General features: G+C 39.6%; 1 protein-coding gene across 2 annotated transcripts in view; it reads left to right on the top strand.

The window, feature by feature from the left end:
- DERA (deoxyribose-phosphate aldolase) overlaps positions 1-16,280 on the top strand; it is a 50,326-nt gene that overhangs the window by 8,295 nt on the left and 25,751 nt on the right. The window contains exons 2-6 of one of the 2 annotated variants that reach the window (XM_018080772.2): positions 1,274-1,371; positions 4,780-4,927; positions 5,603-5,698; positions 7,555-7,689; positions 14,927-15,055. In XM_018080772.2, the coding sequence (XP_017936261.1) occupies positions 1,274-1,371; positions 4,780-4,927; positions 5,603-5,698; positions 7,555-7,689; positions 14,927-15,055 (606 nt within the window). The remainder of the gene's footprint in view (positions 1-1,273; positions 1,372-4,779; positions 4,928-5,602; positions 5,699-7,554; positions 7,690-14,926; positions 15,056-16,280) is intronic. The other variant, XM_018080773.2, reaches the window with a different exon arrangement.

Below are 16,280 nucleotides of genomic sequence, written 5' to 3' on the forward strand. Positions count from 1 at the left end.
TGCTCGAGGGAAATGCAAATTTAATGCAGTGGTAAAGAAGATTCATAGAGATAACATGCCCTTAATAAAGTCAGTCACCCAGAATTATTATCTCCTGGTATCTATGTCCATGTCCCTATTCTGACCTCAACTGATGATGATATTTGATGATTGATGGGGGTGATTTGCTGATGATTGGTGGTTAATGATTGTTGATGTTGTTTTCAGAGTATTTTGATGGAATGCTTCTATGATTAGTATTTAGAAAAAATATTTGTGTTTTGGGATATGAGAGATTTTAAAGATCTTCTGATTTCTTTTTCCCGTGTACTCCCATGAGCAGTTTGTGTATATTAATATTAAAAATTTACACTTTTGGTTTATCACACTAAGCAAAAATTTAAAGATTCAAGAGCCTGAAACCCTCAGTTCTCCTTTTTCAGTCAGTTACCCTTTGTTAGCCTTCATTAAGCAGAGTCCAGCACGTGGTTCTTCAGTTTTAGACAGTATGTTGAGCATCTGCTTCTCTTTGGGTTATTGTTCATGGATACTGAACCTCATTGATGTTGTGAGTTGTCTCCCTTCAGTGGGCACCTGAAGGAATTCACACGTTGAAGATGTTGCCCTGAGTCCTCCCAGGTGCTTGGCAAGGTGAGCACTTCTAGGGCTGCTTCCAGAAGGGTGTGTTGCCCAGAATTCAGTACTTTTGGAAACCTGCAGTTAATCAGGCCCTAGTAGCAAATTCAGTAGCATTAGCTCCAGACAGTAACAACCTAAATGCTTTGTTATGCCTGAGTTTGTTCAGGGTTTTTTTTTGAGCGTGTGGGGTCCAGCTTCTGTAAACAAAGGTTCACGCACACAAAAAATGCTGTTGTGTCCTGGGACCCAGCAGACGAGCAAAGGGCTGAATAAGTGTTACTGTTTATTCAGAATTAAGAAGTAAATCAGCAAGCAAAGGCAGAAGGCTGTTTTGTGGGTGGGGTTTTTTTCATGCTACATGTGCTTAGTCCAGGACTGGCAACAGGATGTCTCTCATCAGCGCTGAGTTAATTCAGTTGTAATGGCAAACAAAACATGCTGTGTGAAACATCCAGTTCTCAGATCATACTCTAACAGAAGTTAATGCTATTTTGGACTGGAGATAAGTACACAAGTCCCTAAAAGGACATGAAAGCACAACATGCTCTTCAGAGGTTCCAAACCAAGCTACAACTTTCCTCTAAAGTACCACACCATACATTATAAGAACACAGAAATAGATAAGACTTTTTTGTTTGTTTGTTTTTCCTCCCAGAACTTGGCTGGATCTCAAAAGTGTATGTGAATCGACCTGCAGTTGTGAGGCATGCAGAACAAATTAAAAAATGGAAAACTTTGAAAGGTAATTGGCAAGTAAGTGCTCTTCTTATGCATTCTGTTCCTGTATTTTTAAAGCAGTCGCTCTCCCTCTCCAGGCTGTAATATTGAATTTTTTTCAAGATACATGTAAACTTAAAAGATGTGCTTGTCCATGTCTTATTTTAATAATTTGTATTTGATGATGATGGGATGGAATAAGGTGACGCATTTATCCAAACAAGTTAAAAACCTTATAACTCATGAGTGGCAAAACCGCAAATGGATTTAAGTCATCTTTATTCATGAGTGGATTAAATTGTATATTACTATCCTACCACATTTATTCTGTTTCCCAGACAGACTTCTCTGCATGCTACCATCTTATTTTTTTTAATTTTAAAACTGTAAGATACGATCGTGGTCCCTGTCAAGTTTGACCTACCTGGATGATTTTTCTTTACTTAAACATTCCCAACGTGTGTGATTTCATTGCTTAACTAGTTTTTACCTAAAATTAAAAAAAAAATACTGAATGGCTGTGGCGTTTGGAGGGGGGAGGGAGCCCACTAATATTAGGGGGACTGACTTTTCAACTGCTGAGATAAGGTAAATGGTGGGTTATTTTCCACCTTACTATAAAATAAGTTCGTGTAAAGCATCACTAGAGCCAGTGGTGCAAATGAACTTCTCTTAAGGGCTGAATTGATTGAACTTGAATTCATTGAACACACGTTTAGAGTGTCTTGGCAGTTACCCTCAACCTCTGCTGGTTGCTGCCCTCCTGGCAGAATTGACAGATACTGGCCTGGTGTGCATTTTGGTTTCTCCAGTTTATACATTACACAGAGGCACTCAGTCACCAGTGTAAGCTGATGTGTTCTGCAGTGCAGGACAGGGGAGGCACAGCCACGTGCTGGCTTCTGCCCCCTCAGTGGCAGGATGGGAAGTGCTGAGAGGGGAATGGCAAGCAGAACTGGCTGCAGGATGATGCTCTGAGTGGTTTGGCAGGGCGAGGTCTGAGAAATGCTGTGCAGCAGAGCTGGAGCTCCCAGTGAGCTCCCAGCCACTGGGTTGTAGCTGGTGTCCAAAAGACAGACTGATTCTTCATTCACCAAACAGCTGTTGTGCTAGAAGATTCATGGGATTCCTCCCCACTGCTCACTGAACAAGTGGTTTGTGTGCAGCAGTAACTGAAAACCTGGAAGCAGGAGGAAGGAGTCAGCGAAGGATCAGTCTTAACAGGGGGACATAATAGAACAAAGCAAGAATCATTTAATTACATTTAATTCTTGAAAAAAATTGCTCAAAATAGTCGACATCCTGAGCCCAAGCGTGTTGTGCAGCCGTTCTGGAGTGGCTGGAGCTGTGTTCACAACGAGCACAGATCTTGGGGATGACACTTTGGGGATAATTTGATGTAGCTGTAAGATCCTACTGGGAGGTGATAGAAAAAAATCTTCCTGCCTGTTTTTCCGTCCTGAAAGTTTGTGCTTTGTGTGTTATGATTAAATAAAAAAAAAATGGACATAAACTGAGGAAAGTTAGACACCAGCTCAGCATTTCTTAAAAGTTTCTTGTGCATAAAAAGTTACCAAAAAGTAACCAAGTCCAGTGGTTCTGGGTTGGAAAATAGTGTCAGGGAGAAAATCGAGAAAATCATAATCTTGGCTATCCTTAGATACTGCAGGTGAAGTCATGTAAAAAGAAAGTCTGATTTGACCACACTTACTGTATAAGTTACAGAGAGAGCCACAGGCTTTCATTACAAAGAATCATTTGGAAGAAAGGGATTTAGTGTCACTCCCACAACACAGCTGGAGGACAAATGTTTGTTACTAACACTTCTCCACCCTCCTGTGTAGAAACATTGGTACTTCAGCAAGGTTTTACTTTGAAGAATGTCAGAAGCATCTCTCCTGTATTTGAACACTGTCATTGCAGGATAGTCATGTGCTATTTATTTCAGAGATGATTTTGAACCATTGTGTGTTTGAATGTAAGGAGCATCACTGATTCGAATTCTGCAGCCCATTTCCCAAAATACACATTTGGAAAACCCTTTAAAAAAACCCCAAAGTTATTGGAACTCTCTGACTACATCTGTCTTGATCAGTTTATGATTGATGTCATAAGAGATGAGACAAAAATTCCCTGGAACAAAGGATAAAAAAATCCAAGTAGAAGAAACACAAAACCATTTAAAGTGAAAAACCCCTTTGAAGTATTAGAGGGTGAAAGGAGAAATCAGTTAGAAAGCAGTCAAGCTTAGACTGACAGAGGCCAGTGATGGTTCATTACTCTGTTGAGTCACCCCAAAGCAGGTTTCAGTGTCACATTTGCTGCAGGTGCCAAAAGGAGACTCCCATCAGCAAAGTGTGAAAGTTTTGTAGGCAGGCCAGCCGTGGAAGATTTGCAGAGTAATACCTTCATGCAGAAACAAGCTTAGCTGCCTGCACTGACAAATCGTGTCACAGAGCAGAGCAATCAAAGAGGGGCTTTATGGACTTTGCTGTTGCAAACTCTCCCCTTGTACAAGTGCCCAGAAAGAGATGTCAGCTTTTAGTGAAGCCATCACTGTAAATGAGCATTTGCTGGAAGACCTTCAATGGATATTTCAAAATAATCTGTTAAACTCAACTTTTGTTCAGCAAAAAAGCTCATAAAATTTTTAATTGTGCTTCTGTTCCATTCTTTGATTAATAAGTATTTTAAAATTCTGTAGCATTTTCATATAAAGAGTGCTTTAGCCTTGTCACTTAGCTCTTGCTTTTGATTTTTAACTTTGCACCAAATAATTACAGAATTGTTTTTATTCCTGATTCACACAAAAGAAAGTGGAAACACCTGGAGTCTAGACCCTAAGTTTGAAGAAGGTGGGGTTCTTAACCCCCCCAATTCCACATTTCACTCTCACAGCAGTATAAGCATGCAAGTGTGCAAATTGCTGATGTGTAAACTCCTCTGTGTGCCGTCGATTGCAAACCTGTGCTTCTCTTGAAGCATGTGTATAATTTCTTGTACATACAACCCTTAAAAGATACAGACATACCATGTAGCACAAGGCATATTATGGCAGTGAGGTATCTCACATAGGTGGTTTTTATCTTTGTCTTACAGAAACAAGATGCTTTTTTTTTTTTCCAGATAAAAATGTCTGATTCTTACAGAACCCCATTTGGTAGTTCGCTTTTGCACCAAAAATTGGAATCTGATCCTTTGGTTCTGAGAGTGGGCTTTTGATTCCAAATCTTCTCTGTATCATTAGATACTGCTAAAGACGTGAATAAATATCTGCCAACCCTGTCTATCAGAAGCCATTATTTGTATATCCTCTATCTTGTCCTCTGCGTTTCCTCATTGTCAGAGTGAGCACTAGGCTTCCAATTCCTGCATCTTCTGAGTCAGTTTGGCTTTGGAAGTTTAAGTGGAAATACTGTATTCCTTGTTTTGCTCCCTTTGTAGGCTGCTTGGCTGCTGAAAGCTGTCACCTGCATAGACCTCACCACTCTTTCAGGCGATGACACTCCTTCAAATGTTCAAAGACTGTGTTTTAAAGCAAAGCATCCTATCAGAGAGGATCTGCTCAAAGCCTTGGACATGCACGATAAGGGTATGGGAGCTTTTGTTGTGTGTATTTTGTCGAGAAAATGTCTGCATTTCCTCATTATTTTTCAGTTTTCAGAGATGGCTTTGGTCCACTGATTAAAGTCGTATGGTGTAGAACCAAAGGGGAACCAGGCCTCTGGTTTAAGCCATATACATAAAGTATCAAAGATTGTTCTCTTTTTTAAATTTGGATTTATGGTCTCTTCACACAGTGGAAGTATTAAATATGAGGTCAATTATCTAGGACTTTTAGAGGATAGCATTTTAACTAGAAATGCAGTGGGACTGCATTAACATAAAGACTGCTCAGTTGCTGCTGGCCTCAGTCTGGCTCAACAAGTAAGAACAGTTTGTCTTGCAGTAATTTGCTGATTAAGCATGTCTTAACTGTACCTGTTGGCATTAAACTGTGAATCTGTCGATAAATATCATGGAGTTCTAACTCCTGCTGATGTAGACTCGCTCCGAGGGTCAGGTGAAGGAACACGAGGGAGGAAACAATAGGGAGAATTACCTGAACCATTTGAGCAATAGAACAGACATCCCTGGTGCAGGTGCTTAGGACCCTTGTGAGAATGCAGAAGTGGGAGATGAGAACAATGCACATGTGCTCATAATGTGGAGTGCACTGGAGAAGGCAGAATTCTGTGTCTGAAAAAGTGAACTGTGGCTTTTGCAGGAATTACTGTTGGAGCAGTTTGTGTATATCCTGCAAGAGTCACCGATGCTGTTAAGGCCCTAAAGGCTGCTGGTTGTAACATACCAGTAGCTTCAGGTAAGCTTTATTCAAAAATATACAGTTAAATATTTTGATGTCATAAAATATGTGGAAAAATCCAGAAGTTTGGGCTTGCTTCTGTGTCAGGGAGTAAGGTGAAAAGGTAACAGGTGGAAGGATGGGAATGGAGGGGAGGATTTTCTTCTGGTCTAATCTTTTGTTTTCTTTCAACTTCAAGCTTATCAGGAATGCCAGGTCTGTTTTGCTGGAAGCTCTTCAAAAAGGTCTTTAAAATATATCAAGTGTTTTCCTCGCCTGAATAGAAGAAATTGAGATAGTATGCTGGACAAGTATCAGTGTACACTAAGTAGATGAAGATGATAATAATAGAAGTTCTAATATAAAGTTTATTTTCTCTATCAGTTGTTTGGCTTTTAAGTGTAATCCTATCTCAAGTTTAACCGTAGCCAGCAACTGAGCAACAGAGCTGCTTGCTCACACACCCCCTCCCAGGATGGGAATGGAAGAAGAATTGGAAGGGTAAAAGTGAGAAAATCTCTGGGTTCAGATAAGAACAGTTTCATAATTCAAATAAAATATAATTAATAATACTAATGGTAATAAATGCAATGAAAAGGAAAATAATAACAAAAAAAAAGGGCAAGAAAACACAAGTGAGACAAGTGACACAAATGTAAAACAGTTGCTCACCACGAGCAGTAGCCCCCAACCAAATTTAACCCTGATTTATATGCTGGATATGATGCCATGTGGAATGCATATCCCTTTGGGCAGCTGGGGTCTGCTGTCCTGCCTGTGTCTTCTCCCAGTTTTTTTGTGCACCCCCAGCCCACTCGCTGGTGGGGTGGGGTGAGAGGCAGAAAAGACCTTGACTCTGTGCAAGCCCTTCCCCAGCAGCAGCCAAAACATCCTTGTATTACCAACACTGTTTCCAGAACAAATCCAAAACACAACCCTGTACCAGCTCCCGTGAGGATAACTCTATCCCAGCCCAAACCAGCTCATCCTAAATCTGTGCAGGGCTGAGGGCTGTTGACTGCTGGGCAGCCTACAGGTTCAGAGCCTTTACATACAACTCTCTCACAGTGCCAGCTCTTCTCCAGTCACCACACAGGAGAGACAATCCTGAATCCACAATAAGCCAGAAGTAGAATCAAAGAATTATGCAGGTTGGAAGGGAGCTCTGGATGCCACCTGTTCCAGCCTCTTGCTCAAAGCAGGGGCTAACTTTGAAGTTAGATTGGGTGTTTAATGCTAAGACCCATGTTTTCTGGAGAATTTTTTTTGTTGTTTCATTGTGTGTGGGAAAAATACATACTAAATGCATTTATATGTCAGAGAAAGACAATCTCTGAAAAAGCCATTGTTTTTTCCATTTCCAAAATTACCTTTGGGTTTTGTACTTAAACATCATAAACATAATCCTAAGTAGATCTCATTGAAAGCAATTTTTACTGTATCGTGGTTTAGCTGTTAAACGATATTACTATGATTTAACTTGAGATACTACCTAAAAGAATTGGGAGAGAATTAAAAATGTATGTATTGCTTCATATCTGAGTTCACTTCTTGTTTGCTTAGTTCTGCTGGAGGCAATAAATATTTTGCTTTTTATGTAGGCTGCTCTGGAAAAATTTTAAGACGTGAAAGATCTTTTCACAAGATGCACTTAGTGTCTTGCTGGACACTGGATTTTGAGGGTAGAGCTAATGCTTCTTGTGGGTGAAGAGAGGGTAGAATGATTTTTTTGAATCATGGTAGGGATAAAAAAAAGAATAACTTTCAAACTTTTTGGTGTATTAGAGGTATATGCAATCTTATGGTTAATTTATAAAACTTTAGAGCATTTCTAAAACATTTCTTCCCTCTGCCTGCATCCTCTTTCACGCTAGTGGCTGCTGGGTTTCCATCTGGACAAACTCCTCTAGAAACCAAACTGGCTGAAATAAAGCTGGCTGTGGAATATGGTGCCAGAGAGATTGACATTGTCATTAGCAGGAGTCTGGTGCTGACTGGCCAGTGGGAAGGTGAGTCCCCACCCTTTGGCAAGGACCCTAAACCTCTCTATATGCACATGCTGTCTTTGTGTCTTCCCCAAATCACCACATCAGTCCTTGAAGAAAATGGTCCCTCCCCCAATAGTCAGTCACTGATAATCTGGGGCTCTGAGCTGAATAAAACCTATTTAACTAATTCTTGACAGAGGGTTGCATTTTTTTAAAAAGAATGCTGTTGAAAATCGTGTCAGGCTGGACATGCGGAATGTGCTTTTAAAATTCAGGTCTATTCCTTCTGTGCCTTTAGAGGATTTTCTGTAAAGAGTTAAAAAAAATAGCAAGTGAAAGCTTAATTATTTGAACAGTTTTGTAGAAAGCCCAAGGGGCTGTTAATGTAGATGATACCTTGTTAAATATACATGTTTCAATTCTTGACAAAAACATGTATTTTAGTTGTTTTCTTTCTCCTGAAAATTGAGGGTACAAATTGACTCTTCATATTATTATTGATGTTCTGGTGTCTGTAGACTACTACTAATTAGTAAGAACAATAATGCTGAAGATGGTTTTTGCTCTAATTGCCTCCTTAATGTACTGTGAATGGTTTGCCTTAAGTGCTGACAGTGCTCCTATAACTAATCTCCACGTGAAGGTAAACACATCATTGTCTTGGAATGAATTTTCCATTTAGTTGTATAATGCAGTGCCATAATATCCTAGTTGGTTGGACGACTTCATAAGGGACCCCTGGTACCTGAGTTTAGTTAAGGAAATACAGTCATCTTGCTAATAGATCATGTTTTCTGATTTTGGCCTTCGTTCAATTAGCAGTCAGAATTGAACCAAAAAAATCCATGTTTCTGCATCTGTGTCTTCAGGGCTGATATCCTGGTTTCATTTGCTGTGATCTTTTGACCTCTTTTACAGTATTTACCATCTTCATCCTTCTGCTCTTAAATCTATGCAGCTTTACAAAGGTTTTGACTTCTGGAGGATGTGCATTGCTGCAGACGTTTGTTTCTTTCAGAGTGGCTATTTGTAAATTCAGGTATGGCCTCAGAAATTGCCAGAACATGGGGACTGGATGATTGAGAGGTTTTAAATAAGGCAGCATGATGGACCAAGACCTTTACCAGCTGGTAGCAAGACTGTGCTGTATCTTTGTTAGGGTCTTCACTATGGTCTACAAAGCAGATACCCCTCCAGGAGCTGCAGTCTGCTGAGAACACATATTAGTGTTCTTTGGGTACAAAGTGAGCTGGACAGTGATCTGTCACTAAGACTCAAAAAAGACCACTAAGCTGGAGTTGAGCAGAATTGCAATTATGTCTGAAGAAACCTGTCTTGCAGCAATTTCTGACGTGACTGTGGTTATCATGCTTCGGATTTCATGGTACAAACCACTGTTAAGTGCAAGTTGCACAGAGCAGAGATCAGATATTTAGTACTCAAAAGGCATGTGCAGGCTTGAGGGTCTGTTACCTGGGATTACATGAAGGAGAACTCAGAGGAGGAATACAGGGCTAGATTCAGAGAGAGAGTTTGTGTTGGTGACTGAAATGAACTGGACATACATTGTTAGGTTTTTCTACGTGGGAGATGAATTGGTTTTTGTGGTCACAGGCAGGGTAGGAGTACACAGACATGGCAATGATGGATGTGATATAAAGCTGTCAGTTTACTAAATAAGTAAACTTTTAGTTTGGTATGCATATTCTTTTATCCAGAGCTGAAGTCATGATAAGGTTGAAAGCCATCCTGATTTTGGCAGCTGCTTGTATATTTTTTTTCACCTGGGAGCAGAATTCAAATTATTTCCAAATGTTTTCTCTAAGTTTGTTCATCGGTGTGAATCTATTTGTGACATACATTTACATGGTCTTTGAAAAAAACTACCTCAGGAAGAGAATTTAGTTGCCATCCAGATAATGATGCCACAAGTTGAAAAATTACAATATCTGACCTTCCCATCCAGAAGAAAAACACCAAACCTCATTAGGTGATCTCAGTATTTCGGTGAAAATCTAGTCTTCTGACTACCTGTTTAGCTTTTAAGAGATGTATGTTATCTGTATGAACATGCAGGTTTTCACCTCTAACTAATGATTAGATATGATACTCAACATGTATAAAGTACTTCTAAGAAATCTAGAAGGAGGGATGAAGAAGTCTTTTTAGGCTGAATTCCTACATTACATAAAATTGAGAAGTCCAGTGCTATAACCGTGCTTGTGTTCAAGGTGCTTCATCAATTAAAGCTGCCTCTAGTTATAACAGAACCTCTGCTTATGCTTATAACTCTAATAATATGTTTTTATGGGTATTTTCTCGTGCTTCCAGTCTTCACAACTTCAGAAGTTATTGACAAAAATGTGTGTGGTAGAGTGCTTCATCTCACTGTTCATTTGTAGCTTTTCTTCTAGCCTGAGCAATAATTGGGGTCACCGTGATAGAATAGTGTTGCTTTGTGATTCTCTTCAAAGTCTTGTTTGGTTATTAAATATTTCAGTGTATGTCCAATTATGTCAAGTTATTTTAAAGCAGTTTTTGAATACTGCTGAAGCTCTTTTTGAGCTTCATACTCAGATGGTATTTTCTACATCTTTGTGAAGTAATTGTTAAGATCTTTCTAATACTGCTGAATATGAAAGCAGCTTCATTGGACAGCTAAATTACATTAGAAAATAACATGAAATGAGATCTAAGTTTATGAATTTACGTACCTTTTACAACCTTGTAGCTTTTAAACCAATACTACTTTAAAGTAGTTTACTCAACCATTATCTTGTGTCACTTGACAAAGTATGGATTAAACTTAAAAATCTCAACTTAGATACTTCCTTTAGGCATAGAATGTGGAGTCTTTATGTAAGGAGTAATCAAATTGACCAAAAAATTGTTGAAAGAAACTGGATTTTTTTATTATTCTTTTTTTTCCCTCTTATCAATACGTTGGATTTGCTGTACCTTCTGAAGTTGTCTGGGGTGCTGTAGTGTTACTTCTAATTCCACAGATTTTAGGAAACACCTGGACATAGTACACTGTCAATGGCTGTAACAGTATTGTTAATCCATCATTTGCTCTATGTCAATTGAATTTTCCTATTAGAAAAGGGGAAAAAACCAGCTATACTGTAACAGGTTTGAGTGTGGCTGCATCCATGAACTACATTAGATATAACCTCATGAAAACTACTTTTCAATTCTGTTAATAATTATTCAGCTGTGAGTTTTTAGAGGCTTTGTTCAGGGATTGATATCCCATTTTGTGCTACATGCTTTGTAAACAGCGCAGAGAAAATACACTCTCTGCTCTAGAGACTTGGAAAAGACCCCATGTTGTTCAGAAACATTATAGCTGGATTTAGTGTTTCTAGCTGTGCAGGCTGACTTGGGATCTTAAAGTCCAGTTGCACAGTTTCTGTCTTACATTGTCAGCAGCAGCTCAGGCTCCTGAAGCCAAGCTCTGTTTCCAGTTCCATGTGAATCACTGGAGCCTGGAGTTGCACATATGTGGCTGAGAGCAGAACTGAGAGAGCTGTGTTGAGCTGATAGCCTTGTGCTTGTCATTTTGTTAACAAACCTGCCATTAACATGCCAGACAGAAGGGATTCCAGCTCATTTTCCAGTTTCCCATCACAATTACCTTGATCTTTTGGTCTAACAGAAATCAAAACATCTTCCCTCCTTGTCTCAATTTCTACCCTTAGCATCAGTCAATGTGACTGACTAGATAAAAACACCAAATAAATTGAATTTAAAAAAGAATTGGTTTTAGCACCACCTTTGTGGAGAAGAGCTATTCCATAAAAAATTAAGCAGTGAGGTTTTTTTCCCCGTTAATATTTTCATTTCCTTTGTAGGAGATTTGGATTATCCACTTTGTTTTATGATATTTAGGACTAATGTATTAGACCAAAGTAAAAGACCATCTAGAAAATCTAATGCAGATTATAGCCAGCAGAAATTGTCAGGGATGTGTAGGAGAAAGAATATTTTTTATAATATATTTAATATCTGCTAAAATTCAATATAGTGTACTGAATATTTGCAATCTTAGGAAAACTACAAAAAAGACATCTTCCAACACTTAATGTTTTATAACAGTGAAATTAAAATCACAGCTATGAAAACATTTTTTTTTCCTACAAAATCTGAATTTTTTTGACTTCTAAAAATGCATCCAGTAAAAGCAGATCTAAAGTTCATGAAAGCTGTCAAGTATCTTAAGTAAGTGCTGCAATGTAGAGGAGTTCTTATGTCACATCCATTTTAACAGCAAAGTCAGTAAAGCTACTACAGACTATATTAATGAGCATCTGCCTCCAGGTATATTCTACCTAGCTTGACTTGCTTTGGGAGTTTTTTTGTGGGTTTGTTGGGTTTGGGGTTTTTTTCCCCTGTGGTTAAGGTTTAGACCTCTTTTAGAATGGATAATGCTGGTGCTTTGTTCTAGATGTTACACACTACTGGCCATTTGCTTTGAGAGCTTTTGATTTTATTTTCTTTGTTTTTAGCAGTCAAAAGAAAACTCTCTTACAACCTCTTCTTGGTGGTCTTAACTCACAGTTGAAAATATGCCTCTGGAGTTTACCAAAATCTTTGTGCCACTACTGCTAGCCAGAGAAACTGTGTGTGCTGTGGCAGTTGTTGGTGTTCTGCACATGTCACAGCTATTCCCAGAACTGTATGGTCCGGCTTTGATCCTGTTCCTGCCCAGTTTGGAAGAGCTGAACAGTTAAGTGATGGACTTCTGGCAGCACAGACTGTCCCACAGGAAGCCTGGGACCCCTTGAAACACTGAGTACATTTTTAACTCCACCCGTGCTTTAGACATTTACCAGGAAGTTTCAGGATAATCCCATCATTTGTGCCTTGATTTAGATCTGACTGAGCACCAAAACTTCTCTTTTTATTTTTGAAAGGAGTAGTAGTTTTTGCACTTGTGTATCAAAGGAGTTCTGGCTTGCACCAGGACTGGGGTGCTCTGGTTAATTTTCTCCGTCCCAGCCATAGTTGTGTTTCTATTTGTGCTTTCACCGTGGGGCTGGAAACGTCCTATGAATGCCAGCTGATGTCTGCAATAATTGGTCTCTGAATAAAGAACAGCATTCCTTCCCTACACACCTGCCCCATTAAAGCATGCCCACTCTTCCACCACCTCAGCTCGCCCGACAGACACGGCTGATTGAAGCTCCTCAGTTGCTCCTGTCCGTGGGATGACAGAGCTGTCAGGCAGCGAGGCTGTTCCAACGAGCTTGACGCTAATTGCATGTAAAAGCACCTTCCAACTCTAGGCAGGGTGCTGTAGCTGCAGCACTAACTCCAGTGAACAACAGCTGTGAGGGTATAATTCCTTTTTCACGGAATCCAGCCTAAATGTACATTTTTGTTGATTTTTATTTTGACATTTTTGGTGGCGTGTCTTGAAGGTAGAGAAAACTTTTCCTCTTGTTACCGAAACTAGAAGAACAAGAAAGCTGCTTTCTCTGGCTTTTCAAAAGCTTCAGGATAGAGTCACTTCACAAAAAGAGGTTGCGTTTGGATCTAACACGAGCAGGGTTATTAAATGCACAAAAAAATAGCACAGGTCCTTTGTGTTTCCTTTTTGAGTCTCGATTTGATGTAGGTTTCTGGAGCATCATCAATTGATCAATAAAACATGTTAGACTGCATGCTAGTACTGATTAATTCACACCTTTGGTACACAGTAAGAAACAAGGTGAAGCCTGGTGTCTATAAAGGGACTTGCTAAGTGCATTAGCCAGTTGTCTGCTAATGTGTGCAGTGTGTCTCAGAGGGCCACCCTAGCAATTCCAGCCCTGGACACCTGATGTGCCAGTGGCATCAATTGGCTACAGCAACATTGTGAGTGGAGGGAGGTCCAGCCGTATATTTCCAGGTCTCACTGAAGGATTGAGGGGGAAAAAAAGAAGTCTTGCTGAAAAAAATTAGTCTTTATAGTCCGGACTGTTTTAGCAAGACTTATTTAAAGCTGTATTTTAGCCTTCTACCAAAGAAGTTTTTGATTATGTGCTTGAAAAAGGACTCTGTTGCGAAGGATTCCGTTTGCTTATTTTGCATCTTTTTTTTTTAAAAAAAAATTGAATTCCAGAAGTGGTGGCTGTACACTGGAAGAGCTGCTTTTCCCCCCACACAGGAGGACTCTTACACATTCCCAAGTGGCCAACTTCTGACAGCTATGTTTCATTCATTTCTAGCTCTTTTCCTCTCCCTGTGTATAAACTTTTGTGGGAGCACTGGTGAATTTTACTGGAAAGGATGGGAGGGTTTCACTGTGCTCCCCATGTTGCATTACCTGGCCTAGTTCACAAGTTCTGGCCTTTTTATAGTTGGTTATGTCCAAATTTATTCCAGTCCTTACTGAGTCTGTGAAAATATAAAACTGTTAGAAAGTCAAGCATGCCCATGACACTTTGTAAATCTGAAAGCAGGAGTTTGTGAGGCTGGTGGTCTGCTCTGGACAATGTCCCTGAACAGCCAAATACTGGACTGCCCTCCTGGTCACAGATCCATGTGAATTTGGTGGTCCTTGAGGTGTGATCCCAGGCCTTGGTCTCCCCTCTGCAGGGATGTTAGCACACTGTGTTGATTTTTTTTCAGGAAATTCTTGTTTCTAAGAAGCTTAATGTGGGATTCAGATGCCTAAACACAGACACTGAGTTCCATAATCAGACTTCCTGAGCTGGTTCTATGGTGCTGGGGAGAACAGTAGGAAGCTAAAGGGAGATGTGGATCATCCAGAAGCGGCAGCTGGAAGCCAAGGGGATGTGTTATGGCATCTCAGGTGGCACTAATGTTTGTGATCATATGACTTGGTCACACCTTTGGTGTCTTTTAAACGGAATACTTTGGCAAATGTAGGTCAAAGGGAGAGAGTGATGTATGTGGAAAAATGTAACCATCCCTGACTACCGATTCAATGTACTACCATATTTATTGCTGGAAAAGCTGGTTTAAAATCAATCTTTACTATCATAGCATTTTTTACTCCTGATGTGTTTGAGTATTTGGCATACAGTGCACATTTGTAGTTTTGAGAGAACCGACATTAATAGCTATTAAGTAAATGCATGGCATTGTTAATTACCTCCAGTCACGTAATTTATTGAACTTGCAAAACTGAAGTTCTTGAGTGCTGTGACTAATTATAAGATTGGAAAATTAATCCAGAAGTGGAAATTACAGCCACACTCGAAATGTCTCTCAGGCAACTTTGATCATTTTCCTATGCTTTTATCCACAGGTCTCTACGAGGAGATACGTCAGTGCCGTAAGGCCTGTGGAGAAGCTCACATGAAAACAATCTTGGCAACAGGTGAACTGGGGTCCCTTGCTAATGTCTACAAAGCCAGTATGATTGCTATGATGGCAGGTAAATATATGTGGTTTTCTTTTCAAGCTAAGAAAGTCTTTGCTATATTATTTATGATGCTTTAAAAATTCTAGTCGTGGAAGTTTAGTTTTGTCGAGAGCAGAAAAAACTGTTGTGTAGCAATTACTGAAGTTGCAGGTGTAATGATGAAGTGTCACTTGTTTTGTATAACCTACGAAAACGGAATGAAATCTTAAATAACACTTAAAACTGCTGAGTGACAGGATTTGTAGGAACAAGTAATATTTGTTGTCAAACATCTTGGTATATTTAATAAAGACACATACATTTGGGGCAGATACACTTACTGAGGCAGTTGTGGTGACCTACAGATATGATGTTGGGTGACGCCATGTCAGCTTATTTTAAATGCAAGGGGATCTTCCCTGTGAAGATTGATGCTGACAGCTCTCATTTTTGGTTTGTGGTTGCTTCTTCTGACCACCTCTGAGAGGTTTGGGAAATCAGCTCTATGGGAAATGCAGTGAAGGGAAGAACACCACAGGCTCCAGCAGGCACTGAGATGGGCTAGTTTATAACTGGTTTTAACTGGCACACTCAAAAGCAGTGGCTCTCACTACCAGCACTAATTGACACTTCAAAAGGTGTTGTCTTCACTGTCTTTGAAAACTTGATTACATCAAACCTGATGCTCAGAGTCTGTCTGTCTTTTATTCTGAACCTTTCAGCTGAGAAACACGTTCCCCTGAACAGGATAGAGTTTTTAGGGGCTATTTATACTTTGTAGGGGTTACCTTTTTGCATAGCTATAGCACCCAGATTTACAGCAGTATATTGTCTCTGCTGCTTTGGGGCTGTGCTGGTACAATTTTTCCTAGTTTACCCACGACTTTGGATCTGTGTTTTAATGCTATCTTTAAGATGCAAAACTGGGAATTTGCTTCTAGGCACTTGCTTTTTCCACCATGCTTGAAAGAGGGCACTTCAAGTTCATTTCTGGAAGTTGAAAGATATACTAAGAACCCCTTGGGTTAATCTGTGTTTTAAACTTCCCCTCATTTTTGTCTTGATTTTTTTTCTACTATAAACTCTTTGTACCAGGAATTCTTATTGTAAAGCAAGTGTCTTGTCAGTATTTAAATATTCAGCTTGCTGCTGACCTCACTGTCACCATACACAGTACTGTGCTTATCTGATTCAAATGGAATGGAAAGCGTTTGAGGCTTTTAATATGCTCAGCTACAATGTCAATTAGTATCATCAG

The sequence above is a fragment of the Manacus vitellinus genome, unplaced genomic scaffold, assembly GCF_001715985.3.
Source record: "Manacus vitellinus isolate BGI_N305 unplaced genomic scaffold, ASM171598v3 scaffold_5_pilon, whole genome shotgun sequence".
Lineage (NCBI taxonomy): Eukaryota > Metazoa > Chordata > Aves > Passeriformes > Pipridae > Manacus > Manacus vitellinus.